This window comes from Macaca fascicularis, chromosome 18 (assembly GCF_037993035.2).
Source record: "Macaca fascicularis isolate 582-1 chromosome 18, T2T-MFA8v1.1".
Classification (NCBI taxonomy): domain Eukaryota; kingdom Metazoa; phylum Chordata; class Mammalia; order Primates; family Cercopithecidae; genus Macaca; species Macaca fascicularis.
This window is the reverse complement of record NC_088392.1, coordinates 75,288,852-75,308,494: the sequence shown is the minus strand read 5'-3', so window position 1 is coordinate 75,308,494 and position 19,643 is coordinate 75,288,852. Positions and strand designations below refer to the sequence as shown.

At 37.9% G+C, this 19,643-nt stretch overlaps 1 protein-coding gene across 8 annotated transcripts in view; it reads right to left on the bottom strand.

The window, feature by feature from the left end:
• Window positions 1-19,643, bottom strand: part of ARHGAP28 (Rho GTPase activating protein 28) — a 197,430-nt gene that overhangs the window by 89,230 nt on the left and 88,557 nt on the right. For all 8 annotated transcript variants that reach the window (XM_015439836.4, XM_015439835.4, XM_045378235.3 and 5 more), the window contains one exon: window positions 5,862-6,064. In XM_015439836.4, coding sequence (XP_015295322.3) covers window positions 5,862-6,030 — 169 coding nt within the window. In that variant the 5' untranslated portion in view covers window positions 6,031-6,064. The remainder of the gene's footprint in view (window positions 1-5,861; window positions 6,065-19,643) is intronic.

Below are 19,643 nucleotides of genomic sequence, written 5' to 3'. Positions count from 1 at the left end.
TTTGGGATTATTTCAAAATTTAAAAACTATAAGTACATATGACATCTTAAAGCAAAAATGACAACATTGCATTGATGTATGTACAACGTATGCAGATGCTATACATAAGACAAAGCACCGGGCAGGAAGAAGAATGGAATTCTACTGCTGCAAGATTCTTATATTTGATATAGAGATGCATAGTATTTATCTAAGTAGACTATGATAAATTATGGATGAATATTAAAATGCCTGAACAGCAACAAAACCAATTAAAGCAATATAGCTGAAACGTAAGCATAGAAACTATGAAGAAATTGTAAAGAAAAACACAGACAGACAGGTAGAAAGTAAATGGATGAAAAAAGATATATCTTGCAAAGAATAACCCTATAAACCCTAAGAAAGCCAGAATGACTATGTAATTACTAGACGAAGCAGACTTCAAGATATAACATATCAAAATTTGTGGGATGGAGTGATAGCAATGCTTATAAAGAACTGTACATATTCAAAAAGACGAAAGATTTAAAATTAATGGTCTAGGTTTCCATCTTAACACAGGAAAAAAGCAAATTAAACACAGAAACATAAACAAAAGGAGATGTAGATTTTATTAATTTGTTTTCAAAGAACCAACATACTAGAAAAGCACATTATATAATTCAACACCCATTCACATTACTGCCAGAAAAACTAGGAATAGAAAGCTATCTGGTAAAGAGCATTTACAGAAAGTTTACAATTACCATCATGTCTAGTGGTGAGTACTGAACCCGTTCCCTATAAAACTGGGAACATGACAAGGATATGCATGTGCTGTCACCACTTCTATTCAATTTGTACTAGAAGCCCTAGCCAGTACAAGAAGGCAAGATCAAAAATAAAAGCACAAAATATCAGAAAGGAAAACTGTCTCTATTCATAGATGACCTCTTTGCTTATGGAGATAATCCTAAGAAATCTAGTAGACAACTACTAGAAAATGAATTTAGGAAGGTAATGGCTTGTAACGTCAAGATACAAAAATTAACTGTATTTCTATATGCCAGCAACAACTGAAAAGACAGAGGCAAACCCAATTAAAAGACCCCATTGAGAATATGAATAGACAAGTCACAGACAGTAAGAAAACATCTGCAATAAATATATCTGACAAAGGACTTGTATCAAGAATACACAGTAATAAAAAGTTTTTAAAAGTTTTAAAAAATAGGCAAGAGTTTTCACAAAGCAAGATGCATGAAAAGACAATAAGCACAGGAGAAAAGTTCAACATCGTGAGTCATCAGGGAAATGTAATTACAACCATAATGAGATACCCCACATATCCACTAGAATCACTCATATGATGGAGAATGAAAGCACTGAGTGTTGCAATGATGTGGAAATGGAACTGTCTGTCATACATTGCTGGAAGGGGTGTAAAATAGTACAACTACTTTGGAAAAATGCTGGCAGTTTCTTATGTAGTTAAACATTCTGTGAAAAATACATACGTCCAAGAGAAATAAAAACATATCTATACAAAAAGACTTCCACAAGATTGCTCATAACGACATTATTCAGCGTAAGCAAAATTGTAAACAATGCTCAAATTAAAAATTAGATGGATAAACAAATTGTGGCATATTCATACAATGGAATATTACTGTTATGGGTTGAGTTATGTCCCCCAAAAAGATATGCTGAAGTCTTAAACCCTGGTATCTATGAATATAACCTTATTTGGAAACAAAGCTTTTGCAGACATAATTAAGATGAGGTTGGAATACTATGCAGCCATAAAAAAAGATAAGTTCACGTCTTTTGCAGGGACATGGATGAAGCTGGAAACCATCTTTCTCAGCAAACTAACACAAGAACAGAAAAACCAAACACTGCATGTTCTCACTCATAAGTGGGAGGTGAACAATGAGAATACATGGACACAGGGAGGGGAACATCACACACCAGGGCCTGTAGAGGGGTGGGGGGCTGGGAGAGGGATAGCATTAGGAGAAATACCCAATGTAGGTGAAGGGTTGATGGATGCATTAAAACACCATGGCACATGTATACCTATATAATAAAACTGCACGTTCTGCACATGTACCCCAGAACTTAAAAGTATAATAATAAAAAAAGAATAGCATTCACATTATAACATTGTAAAGAAAAAAAAAGAAAGGGTGAATAAAATCTAGAATTTAGTAGCACAGTAGGGTGACTATGGTTAATAATAATCTATGGCATATTTTATAATAACTAATAGAGTGGAACTGGAATGCTCCTAACACAAATAAATGATAGATGAAGTGAAAAAAAAATTGAGATGATGTCATACTGGAGTAGGATGGGCCCTTAATCCAACATAACCGGTATCTTTATAAGAAGAGGAGAAGAAACACAGACAAACATAGGGAGTATGCTATGAACTACAGGACAGAGAATGGCACAATGTGTTGTCAACAGTCAAGGAACACCAAGGATTGCCAGCAACACCAGAAGCTGAGATAGACATGGAACGCATTCTCCCCTAGAACTCCCCAAGAGAGCACGGCCCAGCTTGACACCTTAATTTTGGGCTGCTAGTCCTGTTGTTTCAAGCCACTAGTGTGGTACTTTGTTACGTAAGCCACTAGTTTTGTGGACTTTGTTACAGCAGCCCTAGTAAACTGAAACAAACTACTTAACAGTAAAGAGAAGTAAACTATTGATATCCTACTAGAATCTCAAAAACATGCTCAGTGAAAGAAGCTGAACCCCAAAATTATCTATGATGCAAAAACTGGGAACAATGGTTGTCTCTGGCCAGGGTTGGCAAGTCATTGGGAGGCATGAGACTGGGTAAAAGCATGAAGAAATTTTCTGGGTTGATTGAAATGTTATCTATCTTGATCAGCGTGAGATTATAAGAGTGCACGCATTTGTCAAAGCTCATTGAATTGTATGTTTAAGATCTGTGCAAATGCTTCAAGGAAAAAAATCTGCAAATAAATAACAAACTGTAATTAGTAGGTCTGCTTTTGGAGCAGTTAGGTTAGCAAACCTGAAAATATTCCTGTGTATTCTAGGTTTGAGCAAATAAGTAAATACAAAGTACAGAGTGGGGAGCCAGGTTTATCATTAGAGAAGAGAGTTCCAAATACAGAAAAAGGGAAGACAGCAACAAGCCCTGTGGAGCTGGATTGAAATTGGAGGTTATCATTGTGAACTCGTGGTGTTTAATATGAACAGCTAGCTAGCTGGGTAGATAGTAAGAAAAAGGGGGTAGGGGATAATAGGTATTTTCCTTTATGTGTCTTCCTGTCTTTCTGGATCTAAAAAGGCAAAATCTAAGCAAGCAAGTAATAGGAGTAAGAATACATTTCACTGATGGAGGATAGTTCCCTTGAATAGATTCTTGGTTAAGTGTGTGGCAGGGCTTTTTATTTCAAGTAATATTGGATGTATGTTAACGGGGGTACATCTTAATGATTTCTTAGTCCTGAGAAAGAGACTCAGAAATGAGAATGAAGAATGAAAATACTTTCTAACCGTTCAGTTTATCCTGCCAGCTGTCTTGAGGTTAATCACTGGCTAATGGAAACACTCTTAGGTGTATACGTACTAAACTACCTTTAGTCTTTTTTGGATGTCTTACACATTTGCTTGTTGATAGTTAGGGCCTGGAATTGATGACTGACCTATGCTTTTAATCCACTGTGAGTAGTTTTGCTGTTTTTGAGAACTAAGGACAATCATAGTGTTTATTGGTGCTTTTTCCCCACTCCTCCATCTTCCATTTAGTTTCACAAGCAATGGGTAAAGGACTCCCTATTCAATAAATGGTGCTGGGATAACTGGCTAGCCATATGCAGAAGAATGAAACTGGACCCTTACCTTTCACCACATACAAAAATTAACTCAAGATGGATTAAAAATTTAAATGTAAGACCTCAAACTATAAAAACACTAGAAGAAAATGTAGGAAACATCCTTCCTGACATCAGTCTTGGCACAATGTTTGGCCAAGTCCCCAAAAGTAATTTCTTTTTTTTTTTTTTTTTTTTGAGACTGAGTCTGGCTCTGTCGCCCAGGCTGGAGTGCAGTGGCCGGATCTCAGCTCACTGCAAGCTCCGCCTCCCGGGTTTACGCCATTCTCCTGCCTCAGCCTCCGGAGTAGCTGGGACCACAGGCGCCCGCCACCTCGCCCGGCTAGTTTTTTGTATTTTTTAGTAGAGACGGGGTTTCACCGTGTTAGCCAGGATGGTCTCGATCTCCTGACCTTGTGATCCGCCCGTCTCGGCCTCCCAAAGTGCTGGGATTACAGGCTTGAGCCACCGCGCCCGGCCCCAAAAGTAATTTCTATAAAAACAAAAATTGACAAGTGGGACCTGATTAAACTAACATGCTTCTACACAGCAAAAGAAACCATTAACAGAGTAAACAGACAACCTAGAGAATGGGAGAAAATATTCACAAACTATGCATCTGACAGAGATCTAATATCCAGAATCTATAAGGAGTTTAAACAAATCAATAAGCAAAAAGCAAATAACTCCATTAAAAATGGGCAAAGAATATGAGCATATACTTTTCAAAAGAAGACATACAAACAGACAACAAATATATTTAAAAATGTTCATCATCACTAATAATCAGAGAAATGCAAATCAAAACCAAACTGAGATATCATCTCACACCAGTCAGAATGGCTACTATCAAAAACGTCAAAAAAACAAACAAACAGAAAAAAAAAAAACCAGACACTGGCAATGCTGCAGAGAAAAGAGAATGCTTAAGTACTATTGTGGGTGGGAGTGTAAATTAGTTCAGCCACTGTGGAAAGCAGTTTGGAGATTTCTCAAAGAACTTAAAAGAGAGCTACCATTTGACCCAGAAATCCCATTACTGGGTATAAACCCAAAACAAAATAGATTATTGTACTAAAAAGACACATGCACTTGTATCTTCATTGCCATGCTATTCACAACTGCAAAGACATGGAATCCACCTAGCTACCCGTCATTGGAGGACTGGATAAAGAAAATGTGGTATATATACAAGATGGGATACTATGCAGCCATAAAAAAGAGTGAAATCATGTCCTTTGCAGCAATGAGAATGGAACTGGTGGCCATAATCCTAAACAAATTAACACAGGAAGGGAAAACTAAATACTGCATGTTCTCACTTGTAAGCGGGTGCTAAACACTAAGCACGCACGAACATAAACATGGGAACAAGAGACACTGTGGACTACTAGAGCGCTGAGGTAGGTAAAGAGGAATGGGTCAAAAAACTACCTACCAGGTACTATGCTCGCTACCTGAGTGCAATATAACCATGTAAGACACCCGCACATGTACCCCTTGTGCATCTAAAATAAAAGTTGGAAAAACAACAACATGTCTTTTATTTGGTGGAATACAAGACAATCTAATATAGTAATACCAGTAAATGCTTTAAAGTCAAATTTTTCTTCTTCACAATTATACTGCTAAAATTCCTCTCTCTCTAGTTAATAGTAATTAATAGTCAGGTATTAATTACTCTAATTAATAATAACAAATGAGTAGACAAATGTAAAAGCTGTCGGAATTAGAATACTCAATCTGCTTGATGGTAATGAATCAAACCAATAGATAGGCACAGCATCCCTCAGTAGCGGTATAGAAGGCATCAATGTGTATTTTTGTTGAGGTCCAGCCGTCCTCGGGCCATGTCACCTGGGATAAAAGCCACCCTGAGCCAGTACAGTAATATAAACCAATCAGTGGGAGTAGATCATCAATATGCCAGATGCTGTTGATTCATTGGTTAAACTACTGGTGGGATGATTTCTGCCTATGAACAGAGTAAGAGAGGGCAGGAGAGACAGCCAGTCAGCATTTAGGAAGACAAATCCAGTATCTTACCATCCGCAGGTGTGACCTCAGCTGGTGGTGGCTCTTCTTGCCCTCCCATGCTGCTCTCTTTAATACTTTCTATTTCCCGCCAGAAATCCTCCATGGAGGCGCTGTCTACGGAGGCTTCTGAGTTGGAACGGCTGAAGGCAGGAGGATGGAGGGATTCATTGGAGAGCATCCTGTTAATTCTTCGGCAGCGAGGAATGGATTTTCTGAGGAAAGAATAATATCTATGAATAAAAACTTTTTATACTTTTATGTTATAAAGTCACAAAACTGAATTTAAGTTTAATTAAGTTTAAATTAAATGGAGAAGTGGAATTACCATGGTAGAGATGGGTTTGAGGGAATAATCTCCACTCAATCGTGGCCCTTTTAAAAAAATTCTCTATACTGTATAATTTTTTAAAATTATTTTTTGAGACAGAGTCTCGCTGTGTTGCCCAGGCTGGATGGAGTACAGTGGCGTGATCTTGGCTCACTGCAAGCTCCGCCTGCTGGGTTCAAGGGATTCTCCTGCTTCCGCCTCCCGAGTAGCTGGGAATACAGGCACCCACCACCACACCCAGCTAATTTTTATATTTTTAGTAGAGATGGGGTTTCACCATGTTGGCCAGGCTGGTCTTGAACTGCTGACCTTGTGATCCGCCTGCCTCAGCCTCCCAAAGTGCTGGATTACAGGCATAAGCCAACACACCTGGCTAAAAAATTCTCTGTACTTTATAATGACTCCGTGGCCATATAGGAATTAACATGAAAATGTTTTTAATAATTTTTAAACACTCATAAAATGCAAAGTTGCTTACACTAGTCAAAATATGCACAGTAAAAGTTTGTTTATGTATATTATCTATGGTGAAGGCAGAGAAGGGCATAAGAGTTGCTGCTCACACCCATTAGGGTGGTTATTATTAAACAAACAAACAAACGAAAAACAGAAAATAACAAGTGTTGGTGAACATGTAGAGAAATTGCAACCCTTGTGCACTGTTGGCGAGAATGTAAAATGGGGAAGCTTTCAATGGAAAACAGTATGGCAGTGCCTCAAAAAATTAAAAATAGAGCCAACATGAGACCCAGCAATTCCACTGCTGGGTATATACTCAAAAGAATTGAGAGCAGGGACTCAAAGGAATATTTGTACATCCATGCTAAGAGCATTCATGTAATAGCGTTTTGGCTATTGGCCACTTCCAAGAGCCAAAAGTTAGAAGCAACCCAAGTGCTATCAATGGATGAATGGACAAGCAAAATGTGTATAAAGGAAGGAAATTCTGACACAATAAACAACATGGATGAAACTTGAAGACATTGTGCTAAGTGGAAAAGCCACTCACAAAAAGACAAATGATTTCATTTATTTGTGGTGCTAAGTAGTCAAATTCATAGACAGAAAGTAGAATGGCTACTTCCAGGGGATAGGAGTGGGATGGGGTGGGGAGGAGTGGGATGGGGTGGGGAGGAATGAGGACTTCGTGTTGGTGTGGGTTTGCAACTCCTTTCAAAGAACCTCCTCCAAGCTTGCCGCCTTCTCTTTGGGTTCAAGTGGAATTGGACAAAAAGACCAAAACTAACTCTTAAGGAATGTATGGGCTGTTTCACTCAAGAGCTCCCAGGTGGAAAGAGGTAACCAGGCCAATGGCACAGTAACGTCCACTGTGGGTTTTATGATGACTTAGGACAATTATATTTTTGACATGCAGAGCAGCAGTGGATTGTTATCAAATTTAGCCATGGCTAATGTAAAGCACATTATATTCACGAGAGTACCTAAAGAGAGGCAAAATAATGTTTCCATGATAATACCCCAAAATTTCCATTTGCTCATAAGCTGTACACATCTAGGAATCCTCCTGGATTTCTAAATTGCATCTAAATTTAGTAGCAATTTCTGGAATTTTATCATTGATCGTTTCATAGTATCTGACTGTAGTTCTAGTTTTGAACATTAACTGAACAGCAAGATAGCCAATTTATTTTTTAAACTAAAACATTTCAGGAAAATATGAAATATCTACTTTTATTTTTTATGTGTTGTGGAATAAGAATTTTAGGCAGTTTTGTTTGATAACTGGGTGATAATTTTCACCGTATTCTTTATAGTTCAACAAGTCAAGACACATTCTAGCAGGTGAAATACCTATAAAATCAACAAGATACTAAGACTGTTATTACTGATTTTATTATTTGTAGGCTTTGAAGACTTCTTCCTTTTGCAATACGACTAATACTGAAAACCACTAACAAATTCAGAGTACTAGTATATAAACACCTACTTCTTTTAAAAATGCAATCAGCCTCCTGCCCTCCATGTACCAGACTCAGAAAGAGTATACGGATATCTAACACTTTTCTTAGTTCTAGATTTTTTAGGTTAATTTCTTTAAAAAATAAATATGCTTGACTTATAAAAAAAAGATAGTCTTAATAGTAGACATGGACCATATTTTTAAAATTATAATGCAGTATAAGCGTATATGTCTAATATACAATTGTATAAAGCAAAAATAGAAGGTCTTTTCCTCCCATCTGTATCATACTGATATTGTTCTATAAACTGCTTTGTTTTCCTGACTCAAAAACATGCAGACATTTTTTTTTCAAGCCAATACGGTAATACCACCTCAATGGCTGCACCTGGATACTATCATAGATCTTAGAAATTAAGCAAACAAGCAGATATACCCAAACACTGAAAATATTTGAATAAGTAAGAAATTTGTGAAATAATAGGTAAATCACAGAAGACATGGGGAAGATAGATTTAGGGCTAATAATGATATTTCAATTATAGTACATTTGTTTCTTATTCATGCAAAGGGTATACTAATGGAATCTCAGGGAAGAGAGCTTCATAAAACTCTGCTGGGGACAGGGAGAACAGATGTGAAATATTATTGGTCATGAGCAGCTGAGTAACACACTGGTTCCTTCTGAAATAGTCCACCCAAAGAATCCTTTAATCACAATGATCAACTTTTTTTTGGCAAAGAAGTCAGACAGCATTTTTGGGGATAAGAGCACTTGGAAGAGCTCTCACATTTTTGGTTAGAGATACAAATATTTCTCCTTCACCCCAGGGTGGAGAAGGAACCATGAATTTCCACTCTTGAAACATTACGTAATTTTGACCCTCAGGCCCATCCAACAGTTTGATGAGCCTTAATGGGCAGCTTCATACCTCACCATATTAGGAGAAAAGGGAGTTTAGGCTTCATTAGCTGTTTGTGCCTTTTTATTCCCAAACAATACTAGGAAAATATTACATGACAAATTGAATGCAATTGTGTTAGACAGAAACTTTTGTTGGAAAAACACCACAAGGTTTAGAATTAAATTTTAAGTGTATGATAACTATCATAAATTCAAAGTGGCATTAAAGAAAGATTTTATTATTCTATTTTTTCTTCCATTGACTTTTTAGTCATAACTTATACTATATTTTAGTAGATACCAGAGAACTTTATTACTATTCATATGGAATTAGTATTTTATAACTTCACAACAGTGTAAATATCTTACAGAATATAATTCTCCCTCTACCCTTTATATTACTGTTGCCATCTATGTTCCTTTCTCACATGTTTACATCCCCCAATAGTTATTATCGTTGTTGCTTTAAAATAGTAAGTTTTTTGAAAAACGAAATACATGGTCTTTTATATTTATCTTTTCTAGAGTTTTTCATTCCTTCCTACATATCTGTGTTTCCACAAGAGATCCTTTCTCTTCAGTTTTGAGAACTTCCTTGAGCATTTTCTCTCTCATTCCTTAGCATTTCTTGTGCTGTGGATCTGCTGACAACAAATTCCCTCAACTTTATTTCTGAATATGTTTTTAATTTATTTCCATTTTTGACAAATATTTTTTACTGGGCATAGAACTCTAGGATAGCAGTTTTTGTTTAAATTCTTTTAAAGAAGTCATTCATTGTTGAGTCTATTGATTCTGATGAGAGTCAGTTACAATTCTTACTGATGTTCTTTTAAATATAGTATCTGTTCTATCTGCTCATAACAGATTTTATCTTTATCTTTCGCTTTTAGCAATTTGAGTGTAGTTCTCAATTCTGATTGAGGTTTACTGAGCTTCAATCTGTGGGCTAATGTCTTTCATCAATTTTGGAATATATCCATATCCATTTTCTCTTCCAGTATGTCTTCTGTCACTTTTCCTCTCTCCTCTCCTGGAACTCCAATAACATACTGTCAGGCTGTTTGATGTTGCCCCAAATGTCCTTCATAATCTGCTTTGCTTCCCTCCCCCAACTCTCTCTGTGCTTCAGTTAAAAAACTTCTATTGCCCTGTCTTCATTTTTCCTCACTTCTACTGTGTTCAGTTAGCTAAGTCTTCCAATGAATACTTCACTTCCAATATTGTATTTTTTCATAGCAAGAATATCCAATTAGTTCTTTTTAGAGATTCAGTTTCTCCGTTGACATTATCCACATTTTTATCAATTTTTTGTCCATCTATCCTCTAATTTCTATAACATATTATAATTATAATTGTTATTTGAAAGATCTTATCTGTTAACATCAATATCTGTGCTGTGAATGTGTCTGATTAAATATTGATTTAAAATCAACCAATTGTTTATAGGTCATGTTTTCCTTCTTCTTCACGTATTTCTTAACTTTTTATTAGATGGCAATGTTGTTTTTAAAAGAACTCTAGAAAACTGGAGTAAATACAGGTTTCCCCCAGAAAGGGAAAGGTTTTCCTCTATTTGGTAGATGGAGTGAGAGGCAGAGCATGTCAATCCAATCAGGAGTTGAGCTGGGTCTGGGCTGAGTTGCAATTTACTTTATTTTTCATCTATCTCTGGTTTGAAATGCTTCAAGGGGGAAATCTGTCCTGTGTGTACTACAGGTCCCTCCTGCTAAAAGGGTTTCGGGATAAACACCATGGGACTACAGAGATCTCTCTCTGCTATACAGCTTGGTCCCCCGTGTTGCTGGGATCCTGTACTGCCAGGGCTCCCAGCAAAAATCCCAAGGGGTAGAGTTGTTCACTGGGGAGAACTAGCTCTGCATTTGGAGCTTCTACAAACTCCAATCTCTTGTGCTAGTGCAGGCAGCCATTAACAGCTCCACTGGTGTCTTCTCGCCCCAGTAGAGTCCCTCCACCTAGACAGGTGTGACCTTTGGCCCAGAAGTGCAGAAACTCAGGAAGCAGACATGCCCAGGGAGGTAATGACCACTCGGCTCTGCTCACGTCACAAGAGTTCTTCTTCCCTGGAACTTGGCTCCTTTAGACTTCTTTGTATCCACAGCTCTTCAATATAGTTTTTAAAATACAGATTTTTATATTTATTCTTTTTTTTCTCTAGCTGCTACAGTGGGAACGATAGTCTGTCACAAACTAATCTACATCCTAACTGGTAGCGGAACTCCCACAAAACATTGTAAACATAACAGATATTTTTAAAAGTTGCATTTGTTTATGCACAGCTTGCTCTGTGTAACCACAAGTTTAGTTGTTGAGTATATTCCAAAAAATATTTTTAAAAGACAGACTTCTTACTATGAAATACTCTATAGGCCTTTATTATCTGTTATTTTATGGAGAAGTTTATACGTAACGAGTTACTATCATCCACATTACATCATTTGATCCTTATATGCACCCCATGGAGTAGCCAAAGCCAGTATCATATGTCTCATTGCACAGCAATGGAGAGAGTTACTGGGAGTAAAGTGGGGACACATAGCTTCCCCTTGCAGTTATAAGTAAATGTGAATTCTGTTCTGTGACTTCAAGGCTCAGCACCTCCTGTCCTCAAACTTCTTTGCTAGCCTCACCTTACATCACTCTCCCACAGCATTAGCACTGGGCACGCTAATCTTTCCTCAGTTTCTGTAAAAAGCCAAGGTCTTTCTTCCCTTAGGAAATTTACTTTCTGTTCTTTCTTCCTGGAACCTTCTTTCTCCCCAAGCGATTTCTGCAGCAAGATGCTTCTCATCACTCAGCTCGCAACATAAATGGCACCTCTTGGGGGGTCCTTTCCAGGCCACTCTAATGTAGCATTCCTCCAGTTATTCACTGTGTCAGCTCTCGGTGCTCCCTGCTTCTCATTCATTAATAATAAACACTTCATTCACTCATTTGCTTGCTTTGTTTTGGGGGGTCTATTTTCCCCACTAGAATATAGAGGAACCATGTTTGTCTTCTTAACACAGTGTGTGGCAAAGGAAAACAACGCAGAAATACTTGCCGAATGAATGACTAGCGTCAGTGGATCCAGGACAGGAATTCAACCTTTCCCCATCCGGTCCAAATGCTCTCCCTCCTGTAATTGTTCTTAATTTCAAAAGCCCCCTCAGGTATTTGTGTAACTGCTTATAGCTGTAAATATTTTTATAGCAGAGAAGTGATGTAGTGTGGTGATTTAGACAAAAACTCTGAAGCCAGCTAGCACAGGTTTGAATGCAGGCTACAGCTCTATAATCTTGAACAAACTACTGAACCTCTGTGACTCCATTTCCTAAACAGCAAAATGGGGATATTAATCACATGCACTTCGAGGGGCTGTTACGAGGAGTGAATTAATATACGTAAAATGCCGGTCACATAGTCAACCCATGTGTTAGTGATTGCTACAATTTAATTAATTTGATAGCATGTTCAGAGCTAGATTTAGGGTGTGGCTATCACAGGTGCTAAAATATAACAGGTACATAAAAATATCCCTACAAATATCATGAGATAAATAAAACTGTATTTGTCAGAATTGCTCTCTGACCCAATTCCGTTCCCAACCCTGTTGTCCCAACTCCCCTGGCCCAGAAGTGGCCATCTGACACAATTCTGGCCAAAGTCACATAAGTAAAAGTCTTCTCCAGGGTTTCAGTGAAATCCTTTGTTTTACTGATGTAGGTGCCACCCCTTTCTCTTTCTCCTTCTCCCTCCTTGGAATGCTGCAGTAGCCACCTTGTCCATTATGAGAAAAGTCAAGAAATTGTAGCAATTGGCCTTGATATTACTGAGTTTTGGAAATAACACCAGATGCTGCCTATCTCTGGACTTCCAGAAATGTGAGAAAAATAAATGCCTATTTTTTAAAACTATTTTCATCTTAGTTATGTTTGTTATTTGCAGCCAAAATCATTCCTAACGGATGATTAGAAGGAATCCTTTAATAAGTCATTTGGGGCAGAGTGAGATGGGACACCCCATGTACCCCACTGAGGGAAATATTCAAGTAACAATTTATAGTCCACACAATCTGCCTCCTAAGGTGGGTGGCATCTAACAATTCTCTCTTCTTGTTTTTTTTTTTTTTTTTTTTTTTTTTGGAACAGAGTCTCGCTCTGTAGCTCAGGCTGGAGTGCAGTGGCACGATCTCGGCTCACTGAAACCTCTGTCTCCCAGGTCCCAGTTCAATCTATTCTCCTGCCTCAGCCTCCCGAGTAGCTGGGATTACAGGCACGCGCCACCACGCCCAGCTAATTTTTGTATTTTTAGTAGAGACGGGGTTTCACCATGTTGGCCAGGCTGGTCTTGAACTCCTGACTTTTTTTCGAGACAGGGTCTCTGTCAACCAGGCTGGAGTGCAGTGGTGCGATCATAGCTACCTGCAGCCTCAATCTTCTAGACTCAAGAGATCCCCCTGCCTCAGCCTCCCACGTAGCTGGGACCACAGGTGTGCACCACCACATCTGGCTAATTTTTTGTTTTTAGTACAGATGAGGTTTTGTTGGGTTACCCAGACTAATCTTGAACTCCTGAGTTCAAGCAATTCTCCTGCCTCGGCCTCCCAAAGTGCTGGGATTACAGGTGTGAGCCACCACACCTGGCCTTCACACAATGATTCTCAATTGTAAGGGCTACCAGATTATCAGCCTAACCCCATGTCTTGGTCTGGCTTTGATCAGTACATTATGGAGTTAAACTTCCTGCTGAAAATATCCCCACCTACATGTACAGGGAATATCTTCACGTTGCTCTCAAACTGAACAGATTCCACGAGCTTTGGGAAGACTATACCAAAACCAAAGATTTCGCCTTCCCTCTACTAGAGAAGAGAAAGACTGAGTTCTCCATTATTTGTCACTGCCGTTGAATGATGCTGGTGGCAGCGCGGTGTGGACCCCTGGAGAAATTCCCGTGGATATTGATTACAGTAAGCCTGTAGCAGGGCTTTTTCAAAAGAAACCACTGACTTTCTGGCATAGACCCTGGCACAGTCCAGTTCCACAGCTGTCTGCCCTTTTAGCTTCCTCAGGAGGCCATTCAGATAGAGGAAGAGGACAAATCCCTTGTTTCTTATGCTCTGGCTTCTCAGTAATCTTTGGATTCTAACATGTTTATAAACAACTCAACTTGCGTGTCCTGCAAAAAAGCACTTGAAAGGCAATAACGATAAAAAGAAGCCATAGTTTCAGACTAACAGGATCAAGAACACAGAAGGGGTTTCTGCCTTCATTCCCAGGCTCCCAACTCTCTTTTTCTATCTTTCTGCCATCCCATCAGTTTTCTCTGTCTGTTACTTGCCTGGCTGGTATCATCTCTCTTAGGGGAAAAGAAGAAAGCGACCAAAGCTATTCATCAACAGGTAAACAGGTCTGCCTCAACCTCTCTGTTGCCAGCAAAGGATACAGAAAAATGTGTTTGTAGATTGGGAAGGCTTAAAACAGCCAACAAATCTTTACTTACACAGCAGGGAATATGGAGGGTTGGATTCTTTCTTTCTTTCTTTTTTTTAAAAAAAAACCAATGACATTCACATCAGTAATTAAGTTGTTAGGCATTTATGGATAACTTCTGAGTACAGCACTATGCAAGTAATGGGAACGGTGGCAATGGAAGAATGAACAACTTCCAACCAAAAATTCATTAGCTTTATTGCAGAGGTCTAAAACCAAACCCACAATATATTGAGGTATGCCTGTACAGAAATTATATATGTGTGTGTGTTATATATGACAAATTGAAATATAATCTGTTTCTTAAATTTCCCCATCTTCGTCTGAGGGAGGTAGAGATGGAGAGTGACTGCTAATAGGTAGAAGGGTGATAACTATGTTCTAATATTAGTCAGTGGTGATATGTCAACTTTGTGAATATACTAAAAATCGCTGAACTGTACACTTTAAAGGAGTAGATTTTATGTTATATGAATTATATCTCAATTTAAAAATGTATGAGAATTACCCCTGCTTTAATTTTTTTTTTAATTTTGATAATTAAAAGTGCTTTGAGATTTCAAATATTCTTAAGGAAAGGCAAAAGCTTTCCAAAAGGGCCATGGGTTGAGACAGATTTAGAGACACCTCTATGACAGGTTACTGGTTGCCTTTAGCGAAGGCTAATAGTCAGAGGTGGGAAATGATCTGGCTCCCTGTTCAGCTAATAATCATCTACATAAGGACAGGCTAAAATGTCTGCTTTGCAGGCAAAGTAAATCGCTAAATGTGAACGTTTTATGTTCTGTCTGTGTTAAAACTAATATGCAATTTATAAGCTTGACATACATATTTATTTTGGTAACACTCAGTCAATCCCACAAGTGACTCTTAACACATTATCCTCAAAGATAAATTGAGGTTATGAGTAGAGAACTAGTTTGGTGCCATCTAATCATTGCTCAGAGGCTCATATTTTTTATCCAATTAGGGGCTACTCAGGAAGGAATCTATAAAAGAGAATATAAGCAAAAATAAGCTTTTTCTGGCTCTTTACTAACATTCTACCCATTGTCCATTCAGCGACATGTCACTCTAAGAGTCTTGGTAAACTCTATGTTCTGTGCTTCTGAATTTATACTTCACCAAGTAATCTGGACAAACGTCTTTTTAAAAATTGTCTTTTTATATCAAAAGTAAGTTACATGTTCTCTCTATTGCTTAATGTCAAATTGCAGTATATATTTTGATTACGTAGTTTTGAGGGGCCTGCTGCAGCTAGCACTACTATGTATGGCTTTCAAAGTGATTAAAAGTGAGCCCCCCATTCCAGCATCATCTAAGAATTTACCTTGACTTTCTAGCTCCCTCCTGCCTCTCTGATGCTGTGATGTATTTGCTGGAATACAGCCATTTAGTCTCTCTTTCTTCCAAATCTCTGGTCTCCATTATTGCCATTATTACCTAGTCATTAATGTTCAGTCAGGAACTGTGTAAACTCTGCTTGATAGTATCCTCGTATTGCTTTTCAGTTTCTTTTGTCTGTTTTCTCACTTCAGCTCCAAAAATCCAATAACAGCAGAAAAGAATCACAAGGTCAAGGGTATTATCCAGCAATCTCGAACTGCTTGGTGTCCCATGTGGGCATTCTTGGGTGGATGGGATTTACAGAGCTTGGTCCAGCTTCACAAGGCTTTCCCTGAGTGGGACTGGCTTTCTTCCTCACGGGCACTCACTTCAGCTCAGCTTCAAACTATTCCCTACAAAGTCCACAGTGAAACACAAGCACAAACTTACTAAATTCTATGAGGGGTGAGTTGGCCATTTGAATGAAGGTGTATCAACCTTCCTCATTCTTCTTCTTTCACAATATGCTTTTTCCACTCTTAAGACTCACCCCATGACGGTTTTAACTCTGTAGGGTCCCCTGGAGAATAACCACCTTTTGCTCCATCAGTTGTCATTGGCTGACTTTGAGAAGGCTGCTTCCTAAGTTCCACATAAACAGCTTTGAACTGGAAAGCCATAACTAGGGTTTCCAATGAAACAGAGGATTCCAGGATTGGAGATCCTCTGTTTGAGAGGGAGATCCTCTGATTGAGAGGGAATTTCAGAAATGCCTGAATAAACCACCACATTTATAGATATGAAAAATAAATCTGAGAGGGGCAGTCAGTTGTCCAAAATGACACAGCTAATTATTGAGAAATGGAACTACAAATTTGGTCCCCTAATTCCACACTCTTTCCCCCATCACCCGTCTCCTGCCTATTTATACTTTATATTCTTCACTCACTTAAAAAAAATAAAGTTTCACACTTTTATATTAGAGATTACCCTCTTTGTTCCCTTAATGTATTTCTGAAAAGCATACGACAAAATAAGTTATCAAATTGCGTATATTTTTTACCATAAAATATGTTGAGAAATACATCCCCAGCCAAAAGTTTTATTAAAGATCAAAGAGAGCTATATGCAAAGTATCATAAAATATATGGATGTTTAAAAATACATGTAAAACTCTCTAAAAATTTGAAAGTGAGCCAATAAAATTGGCAGGTGTAGCAGACCAAATACACTGACTATGTAAGCTGTATACAGAGAGATACTATACATTAAAAAGCAACTGCTGTATATGTGATCTAAAAGGAGTGTATCAGCACTATTCACTATTAAACATTAATGACAATTTAAGTTTACCCATTGGTTGACCTATTAGAATGCATGGGAGTTTCTTGAAATAGTGTCAATAATTCATGTCTTCTATTTTAGGAAGAAATTCAAGGAAGAAGCTAAGACTTCCATTGTACTCAGCTTTCCCTGTGGTAGGTAGAGATATTTCCAAAGTATTATTGCCAGGTTAAAATACAATACATTCTAAATCCACATTCTTCTTATTCACATCATTGACAATAATCATCGTCCACCCAAATGAAAGCATTTGACATTAGTTCTCTACCTCACCCTCTCCAGTTTACTCAAAACACTGTTCATCATCAGATAAATTCCTTGAGAAAACCACAAAGCCAGCAGTCAGAGCACTTCATGCTGTCTAAAAATGCCATGAAAACAACAGTCATAATTAGGAGCCTCAAAATCCCTCTCACTGCATGACAAAGAAAGGCACAGATCAGTAATCTGAATGTCCATGGTCAACATGAATGTTAGAAAGACAAGAGTTGTAAGTTCTGTCAAAAGAGAATCAAATAAGTAATTGTATACTGGCTGACACTTCACACAGTGGGGTTCTTGTCATCAGTATCTCTGAAGCTCTTCCACAGTCGAGGTGAATGGCTTTAAGGAGCTCAGCATCTAATCCCTGACAGCAGACAAAAAACTAAATCTCTGATCAATAGCTGATGCCATGGGCATGGAGAGTAATTTATTTTCTGTCATCTTAGTCAGGTGAAGCTCTTTCTAAGAGGAATAACCCAAATCAGGAAGGTTTCCCTCCTAAGCCTTCCTGTCCACTCATTTTCCAGTAATGTTACTGCCTTGCTCTACCACTGGCCAGCATTCATCATGACAGTCATTCCTTGAATAGACTCTGTTGTGAGCAAATCTGCTGAACTTTCATCCAATTTTTAAAAACATTAATGACATAGAGAAGTAAGATCTTGCATTTCACTGTATTTACTTCCAATATTTATTTATTTAAAAATAAATTTATTTATTTAAAACAAGAAGCTGCCTCATAATATTTTGGTTTTCATGGCTAGCCAAGTGATATATCGGAAAAGGGTTTCAATTTTGCTTCCATTTTCCATTCTAAAGCTCCCTCTTTAAAACAAAAATTACCCATATTCTGCTTAACAGAATATCTATGTTTGAGTAGAGTTTAAAACAAAATTCTACCAAGGCTCCCACGAGTCCAAACAGCTCCTCTGTAATAATTAAATAAAGACTAGACTCTGTGGGAAAATATGGTTTGGCTACTGGAGCAAGGCTGCATTCTTAGTCAGAAAGCAACCTGGAAAAGTATTCATTGACCCTGAATTCTGTCAGTGACTCATCGTTTCCCATTTATTTCCCTTATAGAATTCTTCTCGAAAAATGTCTGTCTCCAGCCAAACTTTTGGAATCATATAGTTGAGAAAAAAGTTTTATTAAGTGAGTGGTAAATGTGGAATGATATTAATTCATTGATGAAAATTAATAATTAATGGGAAAGATTGTGACTATTACTTATGGCTATTTGAGTAACCTTTTGAGAAATACGCTTTTACAAAAGATTTTCTGGTCTTATTATCCCAGGAAGAATTTTTAAAAAAAAGAAAAAACAGCACTATGTATTTCTCTAAAGGAGGCACAAAAATAAATACATTGTAGTAGAAAAAAAATAGACGTGTAGTGTTAAGAACTCTAGAAGGAAGGTAAGCCAAAGTTTCTAGAGTCCTCCCACAGCCCTCTGCACTTCTGAACACAGTGAACACGACTAGTTAAGGTCCACTGTACTTGGAAATATGTTTGAATGTATTTAATAGACATATAATAGGTAACCTGTACATAGCAAACCCTCAAAAATGTTTACTGAAAGAAGTGAACAGACTTTGAAAAGGAAGAGTGGCCAGGTCCATTTCCCACTTTGGGAAGCGAATGCATGACAATCAGCAAATTCATTGCTGGTTCAATGAAGATTCTTGTGCTTCTTCAACCTTTTCTTCTGTCTGGTCTACCAAATTAGTTATTAATAATGTTCATATCAAAGATTTTAGATATTTTATTCATTTAGTCAATGAACATTTATTATATTAACACATCAGTAGGTTTGTAGAAACTTGGCAAGGGTGACCCCAGTTGCAGCAGCAAGAAGATTAAGAATCCAGGAATATCCTTCGAATGGCCAGATACTGTAGATACTTTTACAGTCAATTGGACTAGAACTCTGTTATATATGACTCAGCTGATAGGCCCTCCCTCTTGAAACTGGTGCAGTGGCTCAGAGTATTTACTTTGCTAAAAATTTCTTACAGAACTTTATAAAACACAGATCTCTGGGCCCTGATCACACAGAAATTTCAATTCAGAAACTTTGAGGAGAGGCCCAAATATATGTATTTTTATTAGCACCCCAACCCCATGACCACTATGTAATGCTAGTGCCACTTATTTGTGAGTCAGACTTTGAGAAACACAGATCTGTCTCCTAGCAGAATGAACACTC